The 23,009-nt window shown below is 40.7% G+C and overlaps 1 protein-coding gene and 1 long non-coding RNA gene across 5 annotated transcripts in view; both read left to right on the top strand.

Annotated features, from left to right (window-relative positions):
• SLC16A12 (solute carrier family 16 member 12) overlaps positions 1-11,658 on the top strand; it is a 99,858-nt gene extending 88,200 nt beyond the window's left edge. For both annotated transcript variants that reach the window (XM_055560586.1, XM_055560587.1), the window contains exons 4-7: positions 1,206-1,349; positions 2,920-3,499; positions 5,681-5,940; positions 9,366-11,658. In XM_055560586.1, coding sequence (XP_055416561.1) covers positions 1,206-1,349; positions 2,920-3,499; positions 5,681-5,940; positions 9,366-9,628 — 1,247 coding nt within the window. In that variant the 3' untranslated portion in view covers positions 9,629-11,658. The remainder of the gene's footprint in view (positions 1-1,205; positions 1,350-2,919; positions 3,500-5,680; positions 5,941-9,365) is intronic.
• Positions 11,659-16,632: 4,974 nt separating this feature from the next.
• Positions 16,633-21,542, top strand: LOC129636446 (uncharacterized). Of its 3 annotated transcripts, none has more exons than XR_008706924.1 (3): positions 16,633-16,874; positions 20,390-20,504; positions 21,405-21,542. It is a non-coding gene; the product is annotated as an uncharacterized LOC129636446 (long non-coding RNA). The 3 variants fall into 3 exon arrangements; XR_008706923.1 differs by lacking the exon at positions 16,633-16,874 and adding an exon at positions 16,883-16,997; XR_008706925.1 differs by lacking the exon at positions 16,633-16,874 and adding an exon at positions 16,917-16,997 and having other exon boundaries at positions 20,321-20,504.
• Positions 21,543-23,009: the final 1,467 nt, after the last annotated feature.

Below are 23,009 nucleotides of genomic sequence, written 5' to 3'. Positions count from 1 at the left end.
CACTACGATGGGCAGAGAAGTGAACATTTTTCATGGAGTTTCATATACATCTTGTCACTTTCCAACAGCCATCACAGCATCAGCCTGGAGAATTAAATATATTTTTAGGAGATTCGCTCATTCCTATTATCTAGAGGTTATATATGCATCCAGCTACTATTCTAACTAGATGGGATATTAGGCTGATGACTGATTCTATCATGTACATTTGAATCAAGCCCCAATTTTAACCTGATCTATATAAAAATTATACTCCACAGATACCCAGAGAATTGGCTCTTCTGATCTTGTTACCATGAGTACTGGTGTCAGCATGAATTGTTCTTTAGAAAGAAATTCACATGCTTCCTCCACCCATCTCCTCTGCCTGAAAGACCCAAGAAGCCCGAGTAATAGGGTGAAATAACACTGTACTCGGTGTCAGGTTCCCTGAGCTGAATATTTTTTGGTGATCTTGGGTATGTTATATTCCCCTGAACTTTAGTTTCTTTTTGGTCTCTTCCAGCTTTAATTATTTTCCTATAAATCTGGAAGTTGGCATAATTCTGACACATTGTTAAACCACAGATAGAATGAGACTAACTGAAATGTTATCATCGCATTTCCTAGATTTTCTGGGCTTTCATTTCTCATCCACAGGGTTTCCAAAAGCCCAGAAGCAGTGCCAGATTGTGAAGTGTGTCTATGATCTCTCTCCCTGGCCTTGTCTTGCATAACACTGCTGGCTGGCAGTGCTGCGCACCTTCTTCCCCATCATTTACCTGTCATGACTATTGTTAACTCTGTATGATCCATATTATGTGAAACATACAAGGCAGATCACTGTGCAACCACTGAGCTAAATCAGGGTCACATTAGATGCAGTGTGTTTACATTCTATCCAAGGCCTTTGTTTAAAGGAGCTGACTTGCTGTTTGAAAAGCAGCCCATTCTCCTGGGATTATGACCATTCTAGAATGGAGAAATGGAATGAGCAGTCAAATGCTAGTCAGGAGACCTGATCCTGATTCTAGCCTTGCCACTTGTTCTCTGTGGGACCATGGACAAGTCCTTTCCTCGCTCCTCGGTTTGTGTCCATAGAATGAGTGGGGTGGGCTCAGGGATCTGAGGACGGACGGTTATCTGCTCCACTGCTGCGGCACCACAGCCTTCGCACGGCGCCCTCAAGGCCTCTATGTTGAACCTTTTCATTATTGTTTTTGAAGCTCCACTTGGGAGTGTTGTCAGTAACCATTTTTCCTGTCAAGTGGGAATCATGCTGGGTGGCTTGCTTGCATCTACTGGTCTCATCCTGGGCTCATTTGCCACCAGTCTGAAGCATCTCTACCTCACCCTGGGAGTTCTTACAGGTAAGGGCACTTTGTACCACCCTTCTCATCCCGCCCTATCCAGGGGTTGTTAAGCCTTCCCACAGAGCAGTAATTCATAAAATATTCATATTGTTGGATGCATAATTTAGCTGAATGTCTGCCTACCAAACGTTAAACAAAAGGGCTAGAAGTTTAATGGACTCTCATATGTAAGAAACTGTGTCACCAGTTTAATTCAGCCACGTGACAGACTGCTGACTTTCCTTGGGCAGCCATGTATGGCTGAGATCCTTCACTCAGAAGCAGAGCAACATTAGCCAGGGCAACATAAATTTTTAGCAATGATCATTCTCCCAACATCTTTGCCAAGACATTGAAATACTGTCTGTGGTTGACCTGAGTTGCCCTTACTTTTTAGTGAGTATCATTGTCCAATAAATGGGGGTTTGCAGTTAAAAAAAAAGCCTCTTGTGAATATTCTTACATCACACATTCTCTTTCAATGTTATGGAAATATATGTTAGAGAATGAAGTCCGTAGAAAGAGAAGCAACCGATGTGCATTCCATAAATCACACTTACAGGGACTGCAGAGCATCAAGATTGGTTGGAGGGACTTGCATGATCTGGCCAATAAAAGATATAATCTCACAGTGAGATTATAAATCTAGCTCTGTCAGCTAAAAAGGTGTCTGTCCCTTGTCACCCAAAAGGCCTGACCACTAGGGTGTCCCATCCTCCCAGTTTACCAGAAACTGTCCTGGGTCTGGTGCTGAAAGCCTCACATGTGGGAAACCCCAGTTCAAGCAAAACTGGGATCATTGCTCACCCTGCTCCAAAAATGGAAATAGGTGCAGGCAGTTCTCCTTTTCCTTCCTTGATGTTTAAATTCCAGGTTTAAAGCCTTTCTGATTTTCTTGACTTAAAATAATAAAACTGGAAAATCATGAAGAGACTTTCTACTGGGGATATTTTCGGGTTGCTATATGTACATGCTATGTTCATGGATAAAATTAGCATGTTTCTTAATATATGAAATTACTCTGGAACTTTCACAGGATCACATATGCTATTTAAACACAAATTCCAAAGTGGTCCAGATAATCAGGGTTGTGTCTTCATGTGCAGTGAAGAGTTGAAGTAATTCTCTGGATAATTTAAGTATTATTAGTAATGTAAGTATTTTCAATAATTTAACAATACCTAAATTACCCAGAGATCATTTAATTTACTAAAATTAACTTTAATTTATTTAAAAAAGAATTGTGGTGGTGAGAATACATTTCTCAGGTCAGTGTTACCCTGATATTCTAGTTAATTCAAATTTAACTTGTATAATAGTTTTTAAAGTCTTCATTTTATTTTGCTTAAGTCATAGTCCCTTAAAGCTTTTCTTCCCAAGAAGAAAGTCATACAGATGCTATACTTTCCAAATTGTGGATGGCTGGTGAGGGGAGACTCATTTTCAGCTTGATGTAGAAAGCAATTTTAAAGGGATTTACCTGAGGTTCAGATTCTCTTAAATGCCAATAGTATGATTCTGAGAGATGTTCTTTCAGTGGCTATTCATGACATGCCATTAGCACTCATAGACTTCTATTTATCACCAGGTCTTGGATTTGCACTTTGTTACTCTCCAGCTATTGCCATGGTTGGCAAGTATTTCAGCAGACGGAAAGCCCTTGCTTATGGGATCTCCCTGTCAGGAAGTGGCATTGGCATCTTCATCCTGGCTCCTGTGGTTCAGCTCCTTATTGAACAGTTTTCCTGGAGGGGAGCATTACTCATCCTTGGGGGCTTCGTTTTGAATCTCTGTGTCTGCGGTGCCTTGATGCGGCCAATCACTCTTAAAGAGGACCAAACCACTCCAGAGCAGAACCATGTCTGCAGAACTCAGACACAAGACTTTAAGCAGGCGTCTCCCTGTTCGACTTGGACTAAAGAATGGGTGCAGACCTGCCTCTGTGGCTCTTTGCAGCAGGAATACAGTTTTTTACTGATGTCGGACTTTGTTGTGTTGGCCATCTCTGTTCTGTTTATGGCTTATGGCTGTAGTCCTCTGTTTGTGTACTTCGTGCCTTATGCGTTGAGTGTCGGAGTGACTCATCAGCAAGCTGCTTTTCTTATGTCTATTCTTGGGGTGATTGACATTATTGGCAATATCACGTTCGGATGGCTAACTGACAGAAGGTAAAAACCTGTGAAACCACCGCTGGTTCCCCACAAGGAACTTTAAGCTTTGAGTTTCCCTTCATCACCTTGGGCTTCCCTGATGGCTTAGCTGGTAAAGAATCTACCTGCAATGTGGGAGACCCGGGTTCAATCCCTGGGTTGGGAGGATCCCTTGGAGAAGGGAATGGCCACCCACTCCAGTATTCTGGCCTGGAGAATTCTAGTCCATGGGGTTGCAAAGAGTCAGACATGACTGAATGACTTTAACTTCACTTTCATCACCTTACCCTCTAGAATACCTAGGTCTAAATAATGTTAACAGGTTTTCAATATCTGAAGGCAACTCCCATGTTGGTTCTTCTAGTCAGGCGTCAGCAAACTTTTTGTACAGGGATAGACATTAAACAGATAAAGTCTCATTGACTTTGTAGGTCATATGATCCCAACCACCGAACTTTGCTGTTGTAGCACAAAGGTAACCATAGACAATATGTGACCAAAAGAGAGTGGCCATATTCCAATAAGGCTTTATTTAAGGACACTAAAATTTTAGTTTCTCATACAGTTTTTGCATGTCACAACATTTTATTGTTCTTTTGATTTTTTCCAGTCATTCAGAAATGGGAAAACCATTCTAAGTCCCAAAAACAAGTGGTGGGCCAGATTTGGCCATAGTTTGCTGACACCTGATCTAGATCATTTAGAATGATGGGTATGTCTAAATGGCAGAAGCAAAGGATAGTTACAAGTTCTGGTAACAAATTTAATTCCATTCTAAGTCAGATCAGTCCTCCAATAAAACAACTTCTGACTGGTCACTGTGGTTTTAGTGTCTTTTGAACCACCCCAGAGACTGGCTGGCAACAGACAGAGGAATAGACTCCAGTCTAGGTAGGAGGACCAGGTCAATAATAACACATTATCTGTAGCACCACATATTTATGTTTGACAGTGCAAGTAGCAAATCGTTTCAGTATAATTTTAGACTTAGAAACCAGTATTTTAAGAAATCTAAGTAGTTTCTTCAGCTAATGCTAATCTAGATTGAAGAGAGCAAACTATTCATATTCTCCTAAATGACAGACTTTTCACACTTGAGCTATGAGCTGGGAGACCTATCATCATGTGGCTTCTTAGCTGTTATGTCTTTGGGAAGTAATCAGGATCCAACTGCCATTCACTGGCATCATGAATACAGTATTTAGGATTAAATATAAAAGCCACAGTTTTAATAGCTAAGGAATGTGGGGAAGAGCAAAGGGTATCTTTCTTTACAATCAAATAACCCAACCAGAAGCAGTCTGATACAGATCTGAAAGAGGGATTTCTAGTCTAAGATATAAAAGACCCAAGTTCTTGTCCTGGCTCTGCCCCATATTATCTCTGAGACTTAGAGAAAATCACCCAACTCTCAGATCCTCACGGGTCTTGGTCTGTAAAATGGACCAGTTTGATATTTGCCTATGGACTTTATAGCATTTTGTGAGGCTCAAATGAGATTACAAGCAGAAAAGCATAAATGGCTTTTATTACATAATTTATAAAGTATAAATTGCTGATGCTGATATAATACAGAGTCTTTGTAATAATTGCTATCATAGATGGGTTTGGATCTACAAAGGGAAAATATTCATGGATGTACCGCTGGGGAGATCTTGAAATAAGACTTAGTCCTAATGCATGACCATCATAATCTCTGGCAAATCATTTTCATTTCTTCATGTCATGGCTTCCTCTTTGTATAACCCCTTGGGTTACTGAACATATATGAAGAGTTGGAGACTAGTGGATGACATATCTGAAAGCATCTAATATCGTAGACTTGTAGAAAATATTAGTCTCCTGACACTCTATGTGTTATTTCACAAATTTCCTTGATTAACTCTGAGATAGACAACATCTTGTTTTATAGCTAAAGGAACTGAGGTTAGAGTTAGGCAGTTAGTAGATGGGAGAACTGGATTCAAACGTCTATCTTTCTAATTTTAGTGCATGGGTTATTTTCTACCATAATGCTTCCTGGGAAGATACATTCTTGCATTTGCATATACCAAAAGAAAGATAAGAAGACAGGGTAGAAAGCACACAATGGGGAGGCCATCTCTATAAATAAAGTGCTTACTGCTACATGCCAGGATTCTAGAGCTCTTTGATAGAAGCTGTGTATCCTGCACTCATTCTTGGTCTTCAAATCCATAGGTGTCTGAAGAACTACCAGTACGTTTGCTACCTCTTTGCCATCGGACTGGATGGGCTCTGCTATCTCTGCCTCCCAATGCTTCAAAGCCTTCCCCTGCTCGTGCCTTTCGCTTGTACTTTTGGCTACTTCGATGGTGCCTACGTGACTCTGATCCCAGTAGTGACCGCAGAAATTGTGGGGACCACCTCTCTGTCATCAGCGCTCGGCGTGGTATACTTCTTGCATGCAGTGCCGTACTTGGTGAGCCCACCCATCGCAGGTAAGTTTCCAGAGGAAACCCCCCAACCCCAATCACTGCTTCCCTTTGTCGTATTGATGTAAAAACAGTGAACTCACACAACATACTATGAGAAGTGGAAGTAAGCTGGGAAGAATGAAAGAGAAAGGAATGGCCGAGCCACCAAAATACCATGGTCTCACCTACATCCTTGTTCTATAATCTTCTTCCAACTAAATGGAGGACCTTAGTGTACTTGGGGAAAAAAAGTCCCAAATTAGGATCTTGATTCTGTTCAACACAAATAATGGGAGCAATGGAATGAAACAGATGTTCAGACTTAAATATAAGTTGGGCACATTCAGAGGGAAGGCTGGCGGCCATAGAGGTAGAATGATGAGGTAGGTGGTGAGCTGAAATATTAATGTACAGGTGTCCTAGTGGAGTGTCTCCAGTGCCCACTAAAGGAGGTGGGGCCCTATATACATCAGAGAATATGGGTCTCTAAAGTATTACAGCTTTTGTGCAAAGGATGTGTTTTAGAAAGATGATCTAGTACTTTAGTGGAGAAGCAGAATTTCTTTCTGATAGTTCGGGACCTGTCTGATAAAGGCCTGAACTATGGCTTCTGTAGGAGAAATGAGAATGAACTCTGGGGTCAAAGGAGGACATGTCGGGGGAAATCAACTGATTTTAGCATGTGGGGATATGAAGGAGGGAAAAAGTCCAATATATCAGGAGATGATGGCACACTTGAAAGAAATAAGGAAGCTGAAGAGAGTAGCTTTGCCAGAAAATAATAAATGTAATGTTTAGACATACTCAGATATCTGAAATACCCAATAAGGCATTTAAGGATGAAATCCGAGCATTAGAGGGAGGCCAGATTCGGAACAGATTTGGGACTCAAGATAAAGCATCTAGAATGTTTTGTAAAATGATAACGGACATTAAAAACATGATTAAGTAATTCCACAAATATTCATTGAGTGCATTAATAATTCAAGAAATACGTATTGCATGCCTTAAAGAAGTAATTCAACAGATATTTATTGCTGGTACATCAGCCCTGTGTCTGGTGCTGTTGATGTAGCAGCAAACAGATAAGAACCCATTCCTTCTTCTTGGGGTGTGTAGTCTAGACCAGTGTCTCTCAGAATGAGGTCTTAAGATCACTGCAACAGAATCCCCTGGGACCCCTGTGAGACTGCAGATTCCATGACCCTCCACCTGTGATTTGGATCTTTGGGGGTGAGTTCCAGGAACCTACATTCTCAAGCAGTTTTCTTGTGATGCTCCTGTACACTAAAGCATGAGAATGATTGGTCCAGATTATTACCTGCTTAGATTAAAACTGAGAGTGAAGAAGGTCTCTGAAGACAGGCAAAAGAGAAATGAAGTAAACATTTACCCAGAAGGAAAGAAGGGGATATTTTGAAGAAGGCAGGATTTCTGCTTTAGCAACTGTTGTAAATAGACAACAGTTCAAGTTATTTCCAAACCCAGCAATTGCTAAAGTGTCAAACCAGGGGAAATTGTGACTGCTTGATGGCTACGGATAAAAATTCCTGGTCAGTTTAAACTCCATGATATAGAAGGATATGTTTAGTGCTTCAGTTTTAGAAAATACCCCCAATATGTTCTCACATCCTCCCTCCATAGACAGTTTTTGTATTTACCAACCTTTAGGAACACTGTGATTCTGTTAAACAGTCATGGAACATAAATGAGGATTCCTGGATCCTTTTGTCAAACCATGACCTTCATTTGGCATCAGTTCAGTTCAGTTGCTCAGTCGGTCCGATTCTTTGCGACCCCATGGACTGCAGCATGCCAGGCTTCCCTGTCCATCACCAACTCCTGGAGTTTACTCATCCCCTTCTCCTCCTGCCTTCAATCTTTCCCAGCATCAGGGTCTTTTCCAATGAGTCAGTGTATCAGGTGGCTAAAGTATTGGAGTTTCAGCTCCAGCATCAGTCCTTCCAATGAATATTCAGGACTGATTTCCTTTAAGATTGACTGATTGGATCTCCTTGCAGTCCAAGGGACACAGAAGAGTCTTCTCCAGCATTTGGCATATCAGACATTATACTCATTGCTAGGTATTAGAGGATTAGTGTGTGAGTTCCTGTTGTAATACTTCTCTTATTTAATGACTTTTAAGATGACAGTTCTTTACTCAGTCTCTTGTTTGCTGCTAAAGAAATGTACAAGTAAATCACATAACTAAAATATTTGAGAGTAACAGTTTGGATTGTAGGCTTCCCTCATAGCTCAGTTGGTAAAGAATCCACCTGCAATGCAGGAGACCCCGGTTCAATTCCGGGGTCAGGAAGATCCACTGGAGAAGGGATAGGCTATCCACTGCAGTATTCTTGGGCTTCCTTTGTGGCTCAGCTGGTAAAGAATGCGCCTGCAATGTGGGAGACCTGGGTTTAGTCCCTGGGTTGGGAAGATGCCCTGGAGAAGGGAAGGTTACCCACTCCATTATTCTGGCCTGGAGAATTCCATGGACTATATAGTCCATGGGGTCACAAAGAGTTGGACATGACTGAGCAACCTTCACTTTCACTTTGGATTGTAGGAAACTTTATGGGGCTTCTAATAATTTTTGCATGCCATTTTTGACTAATTGTTGAAGTAGATGAGAGCAGAAGTCGTATACTTCTGTGGTGGATTTTCTTGGCACATAAGTAAAGTTTGGAGGAACTTTAAAAACCTTTTTAATTACAAAATAATTTCCTGCCAATGTCTAATTTTACCCCATTGAGTCCCTGATTATTGGGACTTATATTTTGCATATCATATACTCTGGTTCTCCTCAAAATTTAGAGCAGGAGTCGATATTGTGGTTAATTTGTTGCAACAACAGATAAATTTAAAAAAAAACTGTGATTACAGAATTACGCTTCCTGAAATTTGCATTTGAAACTTTAACATGGCCCAACGATCTGATTTTCAAACTGGATAGGGTAAAATGTCTGGATCTAATAGGAAATTTGGATTCTGCTTTATCTAGGAGCATGTTCAGTTACTCAAGATAGACAGTATATGGGTGCTGGGAACATTACTCCTAGGGTTCTGTACAATTATATTCTCTTCACACTCTAGGTAAAGAGGTAATCCTAAACTCTGTAATTTGAATGATGTTTTTATCTTTTCTACCATATTTCATGGAATTAATAATAACTAATATTTATTGTGTATTAAGAATAATATTATTCTTAGTATAGAATGTGGTACTTCCAAACACTTTACATAATAACAACAATCTGTTTTAGAAGTTTCTCTAGAAAATAGAATGCATTTTTCAGTTGTTGCAAAATGCTTTTAGATCTACTTTTTGTGTCAATAATAGGGGGTGGTGCTAGCAATCTACTGTTATTATCCTCACAGATTATTAGACTTGAGTGAGTAAATAGTCAAATTTCACCTCAACAATATCATTTTGCTGTTGCTTGTTACAGGCTGGCTCGTGGATACGACTGGCAGCTACAGTGCAGCATTCCTTCTCTGTGGATTCTCAATGATATTTAGTTCTTTGTTGCTTGGCTTTGCTAGAGTTGTAAAGAAGATGAAAAGAACCCAGCTGCGGTTCCTTGCCAAAGAATCAGATCCCAAGCTGCAGCTATGGACCAATGGCTCGGTGGCTTATTCTGTAGCAAGAGAATTAGATCAGAGAGATGGGGAATCTGTGGCTCTAGCAATGCTTGGTTCCAGCCCCACATGACCAGTGGCCTTGAGCCTAGGAATCTTCAGGGCTGAGAGAGGTGGGACACCGGATTGTATATGTTTCTGAAGGACTTTATTTTGGCAGAAGCATTGCCTTCAAGGAAATTTATTGTTTTATTAATATGTTTGTAGAGGGGTGGAAAATAGCAAATAACAAAGCAAACTGGACCGGCTGAGAGTTTGCCTATTTGGGATTCACAATTGAACTCAAAGAGCATCACACCATGGAGAATGTTAGGACACGACTGATATAATTTCCTGTAAACAGGAGAAATTTCAATGAATGACTAAAGCAGATAACACTGGAACAGCTTTGTTTCAAACTCTCTGTCCCTCCACCTTCCTTCTTCAGGCAGAAGGTAAGCCAGAAGCATTGACATGTGGTTTCTTTATGCTGTTTGGAAAAGGGGGCATCCCATTTTAATCACTGCTGTTTGAAGAATCTATTCTTTAAGCATTCTGTTTCACATCCTAATGAGAAAGCTCCACTAGGAAGAAGACTTAGCATCCTCACCCTCCACCAGCACTGAAAGCTCATTTCCTCCGGCCAGGTGCTCGCCTCTGTTGCTATCACATATGATCCTTTAAATTGATAGAACACACAAAGTCACGTGGGTGATTCCTAAATCTTACCAGAAATGTTAACACTAACATTTCCCTTTTTTTCTTCAGAAATAAAGCACTTATTTTAACCGTAGACTTTCCTGTTAGGAATGGGAAAATGTTGGCAGCATTCCAGCTGGGCAGGAATTGAATTCTTGAATCAGCAGGTCTCTGGTGAGAGTTTTCTTTTCAGATCAGACATTTAACTTCATCATTATCCAAAACAGGGTGAGAGTTTTGCCTGAAAAATATTATTCTAGAGATGTTCTGAAAGTGAGATTCCTTTCTCCCTGTGTCAATTATTGTTCCAGCGTCCACTGCTCTTCATCTCTTTATAGATAATCATTAGAAACTTGGTGGTCCTTTTCAGCTGAATGAGAAGGCTTTGGGAGTTAACCTCAGCACTATGGCCCTCTCACAAATTATAGCTTTGGTCAGGAGAGAGGAAGGACAAAGTTAAGAAGGCTAGTGGTGTGTTGTTTTATAGTTCATAGAACTCTTTCACACACCTTAAGTCACTGGATTAGAAGAGTTCTCTCATTTCCAAGTACCCTATCTCCGTATGGTTTGGGTCTTCAGATTGAAGGGGGGAGGGCATGGGGAGATAAGAGAGAGGTCAGACCCCCAGCCTGTCCCTAACCATTTTAAGTCCTCTGAACTATAATCCTGAATCCAAATCATGCTGCAATTGTAAATAGGGGCAAGTTATACATTTGAAAGGAGATTTTAATTAATTAAAAATTTTAAATCTGGGGACTTCCCTGGAGGTGCAGTGGTTAAGACTCCACGCTTCCAATTCAGGGGCCTCAGGTTTGATCCCTGGTTGGGGAACTAAGATCCCACATGCTGAGCCCCATGGCCAAAAAAAAAAAAAAAATTAAGTCTGAACCTCAAGGAAATATTTTGACCCTGAAGGTCATTCAATCCACTGTCCCCAGAGAGGTCTCACAAATGCCTGGACACAGGTACTGAAAGCAAAAACACAGCCATGAGGGGCACCCAGGTTGACTAAGTATATTCAGCATGAGTCTTTGCCTATAACTGGATTATTTTAAAAATTACATATTAATACAGTGCTTTCAGAATGAAATGCTGACTTGATTTGATAGCAGAAAGCTGGTATCTCATAGATGTTTTCCAAAGAGAAATTTGAATGTTTCCTGTTATTTTTATACTTAGTTTGAAGATTTAGTTGTGAAACCACTTTCTTTGTCATTTGCCATTTAAAAGCAATGTTTGGAAAATATCTGTAAACAGTCAAAGTTAAAATGAAGTTGTATGTGTTTGGAATAACACTTTATACTAAATGTTATTTCTTAAATCTTCAAACCTAAAGATTGTTTGAAATACGAAGAGTTATAAATATTCTTATACATGTTTTTTCCTATGATGGTCACAGTAAAATTATGTTTATCTTGTTCTGCAATGTAATTTCTCTAAAGTATTATAAATATTCATGAAAAATGAGCATAGAGATCAGAGCTTTTAAAAATTTGTATAAAATATTTGGGATATTCTGATTTTATACAGGCATACATTTGTATTTTATTTTTCTTTTTGGAGCAGCATTTTTAGAAAACCAGTAAGGAAAATGTAGATTTTAGAGGTTACCATTGTCATCTATACAAAATTTTACTGTTACGTTCCATGTGCCTATACTGTTTATTTTAAAATGGACAGATTCATGAGAATGATGTGTTAGTTTTGTGGAATCAAGAACAAAATTGTGGTGGGATGATTTTACATCTTAAACATTTCTTTATATCACTGCAAGTTCTACTTTGAAATTGAGTTTAAAAAAGCAAAAGAAATATGTAACTTCTGCAGATACACTGTACCATTTGACTTTTTTTTTCAGATTGTGACTTCACTAATAGATCACATATTTATGATAATATTTTCTTATTTCAAAAGCATAATAAAATGAGTTTATAGTCATGTTTGGAAAACATTTTTCCCCTGCACGAGGGGTTTGAATTGGATTATGAGTGGGTCTGTCTGGGGTCAAGCCAAGATGTCACTGGCATATAAAGATGTTGCAAGTAATCAAATAATTTACAAAAGCCAAAACCATTTATTGAGTACTTCAATGTGTTAGCTGCTGTGTTAAGCGCTTCCTATGCAATGTCTTACTTAGTCCCCGTAATAACCTATCTTTTCACCCTTTCATAAACATGGAAACTGAGGCATCAGGTCCCATGACTTCTGACTCAGTAGTCACTGCACCATTTGGAAATAAGCCCTTCCTTGGGCAGATAAAATCCTTTAGATTATGCTCCAGTCTTCCAGTGAGTACAGATGAGAAGACCCTGGATTGGAAATTTCCAAGACTTCCTAAGAGTCTGGTTCTATTAAGACCACTACTTCAGGCTTAGTGGTTTAATTTGCTGTCTGTTGATCCAGACTCCTCTTTGGGAGCATTTGCGTGTGGGGGCACATGGAAAAGGTTGGGGAGCACACTGTGCATAACCAAAGTCATGCTTACTCAGTCAGGCCATGTGTTCCTTCTGAAATCCCATTGCCCCGTGATGATGAAGATGGTGATATCTATTTGGCACTCACATTCCTGGGCCCAATAGATCTAACACAGAAACTGCTTATTGACATGAAATAGTGTGAATTCAAGATAAATATCCGAGTTTCTCTTCTTGTACTTCAAAGCTGTGTGTTTTTTTTTTTAACCCTGCCAAACCATGCATTTTTATACCTGTTGCCAGAGCAGCTCCCGGTAAGAGATAACTGGGGTTTTGTCCCATTAGCACAGAGAAACATTTGGTGGGAGCAGTGAGGAAAAGAATAAAAAATGACATAAAAGGAAACGTTTAAAACATTTTACTAATAATGAAACTTTCTAAACATAGACAAAGCCAGAAAGAAAAGTACAATGTACTTGAAGTACCCATTGTCCCAGCATCTACAGTTCTTTATGTCTTTGCCTCCACTCCTGATAAAGCCATCTGAGATGTTGACAGGACATGTCTTCCTTCAGTTGTCAAGGAATAACTAAATTTGCAAGAACCATTTGTTCATGCTAGTCGAGGGTACGGGTGGTCAGTGTCACATATTAAAGGGCCACATCATTACCTACAATGCTGATGGGGACCCCTTGCTGTGGACTTCCTTCAGATGTCTGAATTGCAGGCTAAAACTCTTCCTTTCCTAGCCCCCATGTGATCTAGCTACCTGAAGCTTTCGTGCCTATGTGCTAAGTCATGTCTGACTCTTAGCAACACTATGGGCTGTAGCCCGCCAGGCTCCTCTGTCCATGGGATCCTCCAGGCAAGAGTACTGGATAGCCATGTGGGTAGCCATGCCCTCCTCCAGGGGATCTTCACTACCCAGGGACTGAATCTGAATCTCTTACATCTCCTGCATTGGCAGGCAATTCTTTACCACTAGCACCAGCAAGCTTAAGGAAGTGTCAAATAAGTGAAAAGTGCTTCCGAATTCTGGAAAAGAGTGATCACTTTTAACTTGCATCTGCCTGCAATGTGGGAGACCTGGGTCGGGAAGATCCCCTGGGGAAGGAAATGGCAACCCACTCCAGTATTCTTGCCTGGAGAATCCCATGGACGGAGGAGCCTAGGGGCTGCAGTCCACAGGGTCGCAAAGAGTCGGACACGACTGAGCGACTTCACTCACTCACTCACTCGTTACTGTTAATTATTTAAGTGTCAGAGGCCTCTTTGAGGGATCCAGGCTCTAAGATTGGTCTAAAATTAAATACAAACACTTTTATACTTTCCTTAAAAATGTTTTTTGGCCACATGATGAGGCTTGCAGGTTCTACAACCAGGGATTGAACCCAGGCACTTGTAAAGCATGGAGTCCTAACTACTGGACTGCCAGGGAATTCCCTATTTTTGAGGAGTTAGTGTATGTTCCACTGAAGATTTGCATTGACATTCAGTTCAGTTCAGTCGCTCAGTCGTTTCCGACTCATTGTGACCCATGGACTGTAGCATGCCAGCAATCACCAACTCCCAGAGCTTGTTCAAACTCATGGCCATCAAGTCGGTGATGCCATCCAAACATATTTTCTTCTGTCGTCCCCTTCTCCTCCTGCCTTCAATCTTTCCCAGCATCAAGGTCTTTTCCAATGAGTCAGTTCTTTGCATCAGGTGGCCAAAGTATTGGAGTTTCAGCTTCAGCCTCAGTCCTTCCAATGAATATTCAGGACTGATCTCCTTTAGGATGGACTGGTTGGATCTCCTTGCAGTCCAAGGGACTCTCACGAGTCTTCTCCAGCATCACAGTTCAAAAGCATCAATTCTTCGGTGCTCAGCTTCCTTAATAGTCCAACTCTCACATCCATAACTGACTACTAGAAAAACCATCGCTTTGACTAGACGGAGCTTTGTTGGCAAAGTAATGCATTGAAAATGCATTGACATTAAAAGGCATTAAAATTAGCATTTTAAAGTGCAGCCTTTTAAAGTTTTCCCATAAAACTGTTACTCCTGTGATGGCAGGTTACGTCTTCTCCTCCCGGCACTTGAAACGATGGATGAGTTAGTGGTCCCGACTCTAGGAAAAGTGAAGACATATTCTCAGTCCCTGTTTTTTCAACAGGGCCCTAAGCAGAGTCTGAATGTGTATCAGGTGGGAAACACGGGGGAAGAATTTGGACATCTGACTCAAGTTTCTAAAGGTCAAACAGGGAGGGGGAAAGCCTTTTTATGTTTCCTTTAATTTTTTGGCCACACCACATGGCATGTAGTATCTTTGTTCCCCAACCAGGGGTCGAACACACCCCTCCCCTGCCTTTGAAGCATGGTATCTTAACCACTAGACTGCCAGGGAAGTCCCAGGGCAAGCCTGTTTCAGAATCACTGACATTACACACTGGAATATGGCCCATGATGTCCTGCATGGTCAGCTTCTGCTTCACTTCCAAACCTCCTACTGGGCTACACTGTTCTCACCACACTGCAGTGCCCTGTTCTGTTTCCAAGGTCGTTTCGCATATGTCGATCCCTCAGGATACTCACCTCTTACCCTTTGGGCCTCAATATAAATGTCACTTCCCTGCCCTGAACTGTTGCCTCCATCTAAATTACTTATTGGGCTTCCCAGGTGATGCAGTGGTAAAGAATTTGCCTGCCACTGCAGGAGACACAAGAGACGTGGGTTCGATCACAGGGCCGGAAGAGTCCCTAGAGTAGGAAATGGCAACCTACTCCAGTATTCTTGCCTGGAGAATCCCATGGGCAAAGGAGCCTAGTGGTCTACAGTCCATGGGGTCCCAAAAGTGTTGGACACGACTGAGCACACAGGCACACAAATTGCCTATCACACTATCACCACCCACACGACACGTTCTCATAGCACTCTGCTGTTTCCCACCAGAGAACATATTTTAATTATAATTCCATATTCATTTGTGTGTTTATTTTTAAATGTCACCTCTACAAAATCACAAGTTTCGCACTCAGAATGCATAGGATACGTTGACAGTGCGAGTGTTAGTCGCTCAGTGGTGTCCTACTCTTTGCAACACCATGGACTGCAGCCTACCAGGCTTCTCTGTCTGTGGGATTCTCCAGGCAAAAATACTGGAGTAGGTTGCCATTCCCTTCTCCAGGGTATCTTCCTGACCCAGGGATCAAACCTGGATCTCCCACACTGCAGCAAAATTCTTTACCATCAGAGCCACCAGGGAAGCCCCAAGGTAGGGTATGTTGGATGTTCCCAATTCAGTGGGCCGAAATAGGACACCTGATGAGTGAGAAGTGTCCTATATAAGAAGCAGGACCTCCAGAGCATTGAGTATCATGGGGCAGGTTTGGGAAAGGGAATAAAAGTGGCAAAGAGAAGAGCTGGTAGAAATACACTAAATAAAACTTAGATTGAGGCCTGAATGTAAAAATGATACAACTATGTTGAACTGCTGCTGCTGCTAAGTCGCTTCAGTCGTTTCCAACTCTGTGTGACCCCATAGACGGCAGCCCACCAGACTCCCCCATCCCTGGGATTCTCCAGGCAAGAACACTGGAGTGGGTAGCCATTTCCTTCTCCAATGCATGAAAGTGAAAAGTGAAAGTGAAGTCGCTCAGTCGTGTCCAACTCTTCGCGACCCCATGGACTGCAGCCCACCAGGTTCCTCCGTCCATGGGATTCTCCAGGCAAGAGTACCGGAGTGGGGTGCCATTGCCTTCTCCAATGTTGAACTGAGACTAGTTTAATTAAATAACTGTGTTGTGCTCAAATTAGGCCCAGGGCCAGGCCCAGGCATGGAGCACTGCCCATGCAAGGAAACCCTAGAAAGTTGGGAAAAAGTGGAGCACATGTGCCTCAAGTGTGAAAAGTTGGGGTTTCAGTTACAGGGACCAAACGAGCTGCTTTTACTTCACACGAAAACCTTGCACCAGGATTTAGCCAGTAGCAGAAGTTCCCCACTAGAGGCTTAACCCGCTCCAATGGCTGGCTTCTAACTCACCGGGTGTGACTGAAAATCAGGTGGCATGCTGACAAACTCTTTAAAGAGTTGGTGAGAGGAGTTAATCAACCACAACTATTTATTAAGCGCCTCCTTGGAATCTGGCACCATGTTATATACAGCGGGGAATTCAAAACACACGTACTACCCTGTCCAGTGGTCTCGGGTGTACCGACTAATCGGTAAATTGAAACGAACACAGGTGAGAACAACCATAAGAGGTTTTCAATGCTGACCTGGGGCTAAGGGCACTGCATACGCTGGAGGTTAGGAGAGGAAGAATTCATGAAGGGCCAAAATTTTGAGATGATTCTGAGGAACTCTGGTATGGAACTGAGTGGGTTGGAAACAGCCTCTTCTGTTTTCAAGGGAAGAAGCTGGGGAGTAAGGGGAAAGGATGTGGGGAAGCTGCTTTATGCAGCTACCTGGGGCTCTAGTTGATTCCTAGAAGTGAAAGTAGCTCAGTCGTGTCCTACTCTTTGTGACCTGGAATTCTCCAGGCCAGAATACTGGAGTGGGTAGCCTTTCCTCTCTCCAGGGGATCTTCCCAACCCAGGGATCAAACCCAGGTCTCCTGAATTGCAGGGGGATTCTTTACCAGCTGAGCCACAAGGGAAGCGAATTCCTGAGGCCAATGCAAAACCATGCATAAGCTGACAGTAATAAATACCTTGATGAGGGGATCCACAGAGGTGTCTGGAACTTTGGGGACTGCTGGGATTTGGGGTTGCATTTGCTGTCTCTAAATTAAAAACTTCCTGGTGGCTCAGATAGTAAGAATCTGCCTGCGATGCGGGAGACCCAGGTTCGATCCCTGGGTTCAGGAAGATCCCCTGGAGAAGGGAATGGCTACCTACTCCAGTATTGCTTGGAGAATCCAATGGACAGAGGAGCCTGGCAGGCTACAGTCCATGGGGTCACAAAGAGTCTGACAGGACTGAGTGACTAACACGTTCACGTTCACTTCACAAATTAAAAAGAGATTTTCAGAGCATGGAGTTATACTTTAATAATTACTTCTCAACCCTAAAAAGGAATCATTTGTATGTTTTTTTCTTCTTAAGGGGTCCAGAGGTTCAAGAAGGTTTTTTTGGTGGTTTTTATTTTTAAATAACTATAGTACCTGTTATGCAGCACTGTAGTGCCATCTGCTGGAATTATTGAGACCACGTCCCTAAAGTTGGTGGTGCCTCCAATTACAGCTTAACTGGACAAGACCAGGCTTACAACGAACATTAGTATTTGTTATTTCCTTCTCTTCCCTCCCTCATTTCCTACGCGCGACCCATTCCACATTTATCCTCTTCCTCTTGCACGTCTCAATACAAATATAGGGATAAAGATGCTGTGTTGTATTTTTCTGTATATATTCTTATTTCCTAGGTCACTTCTCTATGTAGCATATCAAAGTTAGTATAAGTGATGATTGTAATTGACCTAACAAGGGATTGTTATGTTCAGTTGCCCAGTCATGTCAGACTCTGCAACCTCATGGACTGCAGCGTGCCATAGGCAAAATTTAATGTGAAAAAGTGTTTTGAGCCCTTTGTGGACTTTTTTGGGAATTCAGATTGCTGTCCTGGTTCCCATTTTTGGTCCCCTACTATTGTGTTAATTGGTTTCATGTGAGTTGATAAAGGATTTAATTAAAGTATAAGATAAAGAAAGAAAAAAAAATAAAGTATAAGACAAAGTCTCAAACACATACCAGAGTTGAATTTGAGAAATGTTGAAACCAAATGAATAGAGGAGTGTATTCTGTGTAATTTGGAAGCATAAAGCATCCTTGTTTTACTGTATACAAATTATGCTGTAATGATTTAGTGACTGAATTTATTTTTAAATGTGTAATTCCTATGAAATTGTAAGGGGCTGCTATTTATTTATAGCAACAATTGCCTTCAAAGGAGAGTGTATCATATAAGCATTAAGGACTTTTTGTTGAACTAAGCAACTTGAATTTGGTTATGCATAAGTGGGTCTGTATATGAGAATAAGAGAAAACTGAATTGTTCTTTTTAAGGAAATCAGTAGAATTGGTTCTCATTTCAGAACAGTAGAGATAGGGAAGGAGGTGAAGCCCAGAATCAGGGCAAGAGGTGGAACTATCAAGAAATGGTTGAGGGTGTTTACTTCTTCTTTCTTGTTTCCCTTCAATCCATCTCTATCTTTTCTTTCTCTCCCTCTTTTTTCCCACCTCCGTCTTTCCTTCTATGCTTTTCTTCCTTTCTCTTCCTTTAAAAAAGTGTTTATCTAATATTAAATTATTAAGTTATAGATTCTTTCCTAAACTTTGTCAATAAAAGGCTTTTATATACAAATGACCTGTAAGCAGTTTTCATTTTCAGTGTTTGTTTGGTTTTTATGTTTGTTGTTTGTTTTGGTGAGATTGGGGGTAAGGTTGCTAGAGTTAAAATGGTATGGAAGAGGGAAAGGATGTGAAGGGAGGTGAAGTGTCTCTTAAGCTAAATGAATAATCAGTGGAATTAGGGGCTCAGAACTACTTTCCAAGGTCCATGGCTAGGAGATTCAAGGCAAGGCTTGCTTTCTTTTTTGAGGAATTTATTCCAAATCTCTGATTTTTAACATCCAACTCGTAAGACGATTGAATCCCTTGATTTCTTGGGCCATTCTCTCCAGTGGTTTCAGAGCACTTGTTAATCCCTGTCCCTTTCACAATTCCTTCCAGGGAGTTTGGAACTCTCTGTGAAAGTGTTGGGTGACCTATGACTGTAGAACGTCTGTCTTTCATGTCATTCTCTGTGGCATTCTCCTAAGTTTCTGTAAAGATTGGTCCTATCTCCCCACATCCTTCATTCCAAATTTAAGAACTATCTAGATAATATTGTATAGTATATTGTATTTTAGAACCAGACATCCAGAATTTGAATCCTTTTTTTACCTCTTATTAGCTATATGACCTTGGGCTTGTTAATATCTCCAAATTTCAGTGTCTTCACATGCAAAAGGAAATAACAAAAATGATTATCTATAGGGATTTTGTGAACATTGTATAAGTTTAATACATTCAATGCACTTAGAACAGCATAGTACACATTATATTCTATGTAGCTATGAGTTTGCTATGGCTATTCAACTAGAGTCTAATATGTGGCTGAACTAGCATTCTCTCCTTCCCAGGGCTTTGCTCCAGTCTGGTGGTGTTAGGGACATGTTTGGAGGAAACTGACCTATTGGCTCACTTCTGAACTCTGGAGTACTCATCTCTCTCTCTTTACCCTCAGCCCATTTTACCCTTTGATGTTGGAAGCAGCTTAGACAGGCGTCGCTTTTCCTGAAGGACAGGAAAAGCCAATGTGCTCAGTCTTTGGTGTTCAATCCGAAAGACACCAATCCATGCTCGTCCTTCAGAGTTTACCCATGAGGAACCTGTGTGCTCCCATTAGATATGGCTTTCCCAAAACCTACACGTCTCACCTTCCTTATTCTGCTGCTTACTCTGCTTAGGCCATCATGCTAGGAGATATTAAGAAGAAGATTCTAGTTAATAACTTATAGAGGACCCCTAAGTTCAGAGCAAATAGAGGAATATATACATGGCACTTCTGTGCATGTTTCTAGTAATTAGATCTGTTTTTTAATTCACTTGAAGTACAATAAAATACTTTATGAACACATTTATCTTAGGAAATAAGACACTGCCAGAGAGGGTTGGAGTTGTTTGGCGTGCGATAAGTATGTGTGGCTTGATCACAGGACAAGATGAAACTAAGGCGGAAAAGAAACCACATCTCAATGATCCAGAGAACTTTGGCTAAGAAGACAACTGCAGAGGAACAAGAGGCTGTGGTCCTGAGAGGGGAGTGGAAAGGTAAGATCCTCCCTTGTGTGATTCTGATTGTTACTTAACTGACTTCTGAGGAGTTGCTTGCTCCATTCATTTGCAGCGTTGATATGGTTAAATAAGGTAACGTATTGAAGTACCTTTTAATGAATGCAAAGCAGTTATGTTGATATGGGCCTCTACCAGTACAGACATATATATTTGTACAAGCTGACCACATGGGTAATCTGTCTTTTGATGTCTAAGTCATCCCACACTCACTTTTATCATCTCCCTTTGTCACTTTGAATTTGGACTTGTCTGGTTCAAGGCCTGTAGCCCTCATGGCAGCTGTGAATAAGCTGGTGAAGGCTTCTTCTGGGGCTGCTCAGCTCTGTTGAATACAGGTCATTATTTCGGTCATCACAGTCATCTCTGGTACTTACTCACAAGCTGTAATGCCTCTGGTTATTCTACCAGTTTCTTGAAGTTGTCTGAATCACAGTTGGTGGCAGTTACTACAATGTAAGTATAAGTTCCCTTGGTTCACCTTCCACACACTACTGCCCCTACCAGGCTGCCTTCAATGATGCTTAGAACAGATCTGAAGGGATAAAGAGGAATAAGAGGACCAGACTAAAATCCCAACAGATAAACTTTACCGGGGCCTTCATTATTGACTAGAGTTTGAATGACTAGCTCCTTTTTGAAATACTCTACTTGCTACAGAGAAATGTATGGAGTGGGTAAGAAGGCACAATTTGAATCTACGTACTTTTGGTATTTTTGGCTGTCAGTGTTCCAATCCTGATTTTCTTGGTAATTCCACCCCTACCACTTGCAGTCCATATGCTTCCAGGGAAGTCCACTTTGTCTTCATTCCTGGCCTTCTGGGTCAGCTGTGTCTCATGCCTAACTAATGAATGTTGTCTCTCTCTCTTTGGCCAGGATGACTTATTTGAAAATGGTTATGTAAGCCAAGATGGCCCTATCAGAGCAAACCTGGCATTCTCAGATGATTGTGGGAGGAGGTGCGCATTTTCCACTGCATAGAGACAAGAGTGCATGTGTCTCCCATATGAGGATCAGAGTTATTTTTCTCAGAATAGAGCCAAATTTGATAACTCAGTACTGAGGAGAGACTGTGACTTTGTCTTGATCACACTGTTTTGAGATCAAGCCTTGTTTGAAAACATGATGTACTGGTTTTTATTAAAGACAGCTTAACCTGGGTTTTCTGTTATCTGTTCTGTTATTTGCAATGGATAGCATATTAGACACAAACATTTCCTCAACAATTTCTTGAAGAGAGATGGATCATCTGAATTGAAGTGCTGAATGCTACCAAGTAACATAGAACACTTTCAAAAGCCAAATGCTCAGGGTTAGGATATGAAAGACATGTCTTAAAATGGCATGTGTGGAAAAAACTACACATAAGTAGGTAGTAAGTGGATATTATTTTGCCTAAATTAATATACATATAATCCCTAGAAAAAACAGACAAGGGATCATTCTACCAGAGTCCTAAAGCCGCATTTTGGTTATGAAGTTAAACCCAGGCAAAGGATAAGGACAATTTGGAGAGAATTCAAAATAACCATGATGAAGAAGAGATTTCAATATGTCTTATGAGCGTGGGTGGAAGAAAACTGCATGTTTAACTTAAAGAAGTTTCAGGGACACATGGCAATAGTCTTCAATTACTTTAAGATATATGTAGTAGATATTTGGTTTTTGGCTATTCAGCATTACTTGACTTCCAACAATAGCCATATGTATTTGGTGATTTATTTGTCCCTTCAAATTTCTCTGAAATTAGTGCTGTCCCTGGACTATTAAATTACATCGGCCACTATATTCTCATTTTTGCTTAGGTCATTTTAGCGGAGTTTTCTGATTTGCAATCAAGAGTTTTAACTAATGCAAAATGTCATCTCTAGGAAGGCTTAGATCTCTGAGGTCCCTATAGACCAAAATGTGTAGACTACAGGCTAGATGTCTTCTGTTAAATGGAAGAAACAAATTTCAAAGAATAAGGACTATCTGAAGATGAAATTGGGGCTTCCCTGGTGGCTCAAAGATGAAATTATCATTTAGGAAGATAATTCAGTATTCAAAATTTGATGGTTAATTAATAAAGGTGAAGTTTGAGGTCTTTTTTAAAAAATAAGAGTCTATGAAAGTATCTCTACATACTTATAAATTTTAAGTAGGCAAGCACAATTATTGACAAAATTTAAAGTTAATTAATTTTAGATTAATAGAGTTGTATTTTTCATATGATTTTGTGCTGATTTTACATTTTCTTAGTATGTTATACTTCTTATATATTTCAAAATTTTTGTATCTAGTGGATTTTAAAGTCATTTAATAGACCTAAAAGTCTAATGTTTAGATATAGAGGTTTATAGTTGTATCTTTGTTTTGATATCACAACTGTAATTTTATTCACTGTGAAGTCTCCACTTGGGAACACAGCCTTAATCATAGTATTATTCTCAATGGGAAAACTGACTTACTGCAAAATAAAACATTTGCTACAAAACAGGC

This window comes from Bubalus kerabau, chromosome 22 (assembly GCF_029407905.1).
Source record: "Bubalus kerabau isolate K-KA32 ecotype Philippines breed swamp buffalo chromosome 22, PCC_UOA_SB_1v2, whole genome shotgun sequence".
Lineage (NCBI taxonomy): Eukaryota > Metazoa > Chordata > Mammalia > Artiodactyla > Bovidae > Bubalus > Bubalus kerabau.
Note: the sequence above shows the minus strand (reverse complement) of the source record. Positions and strands in the feature narration are given on the sequence as shown.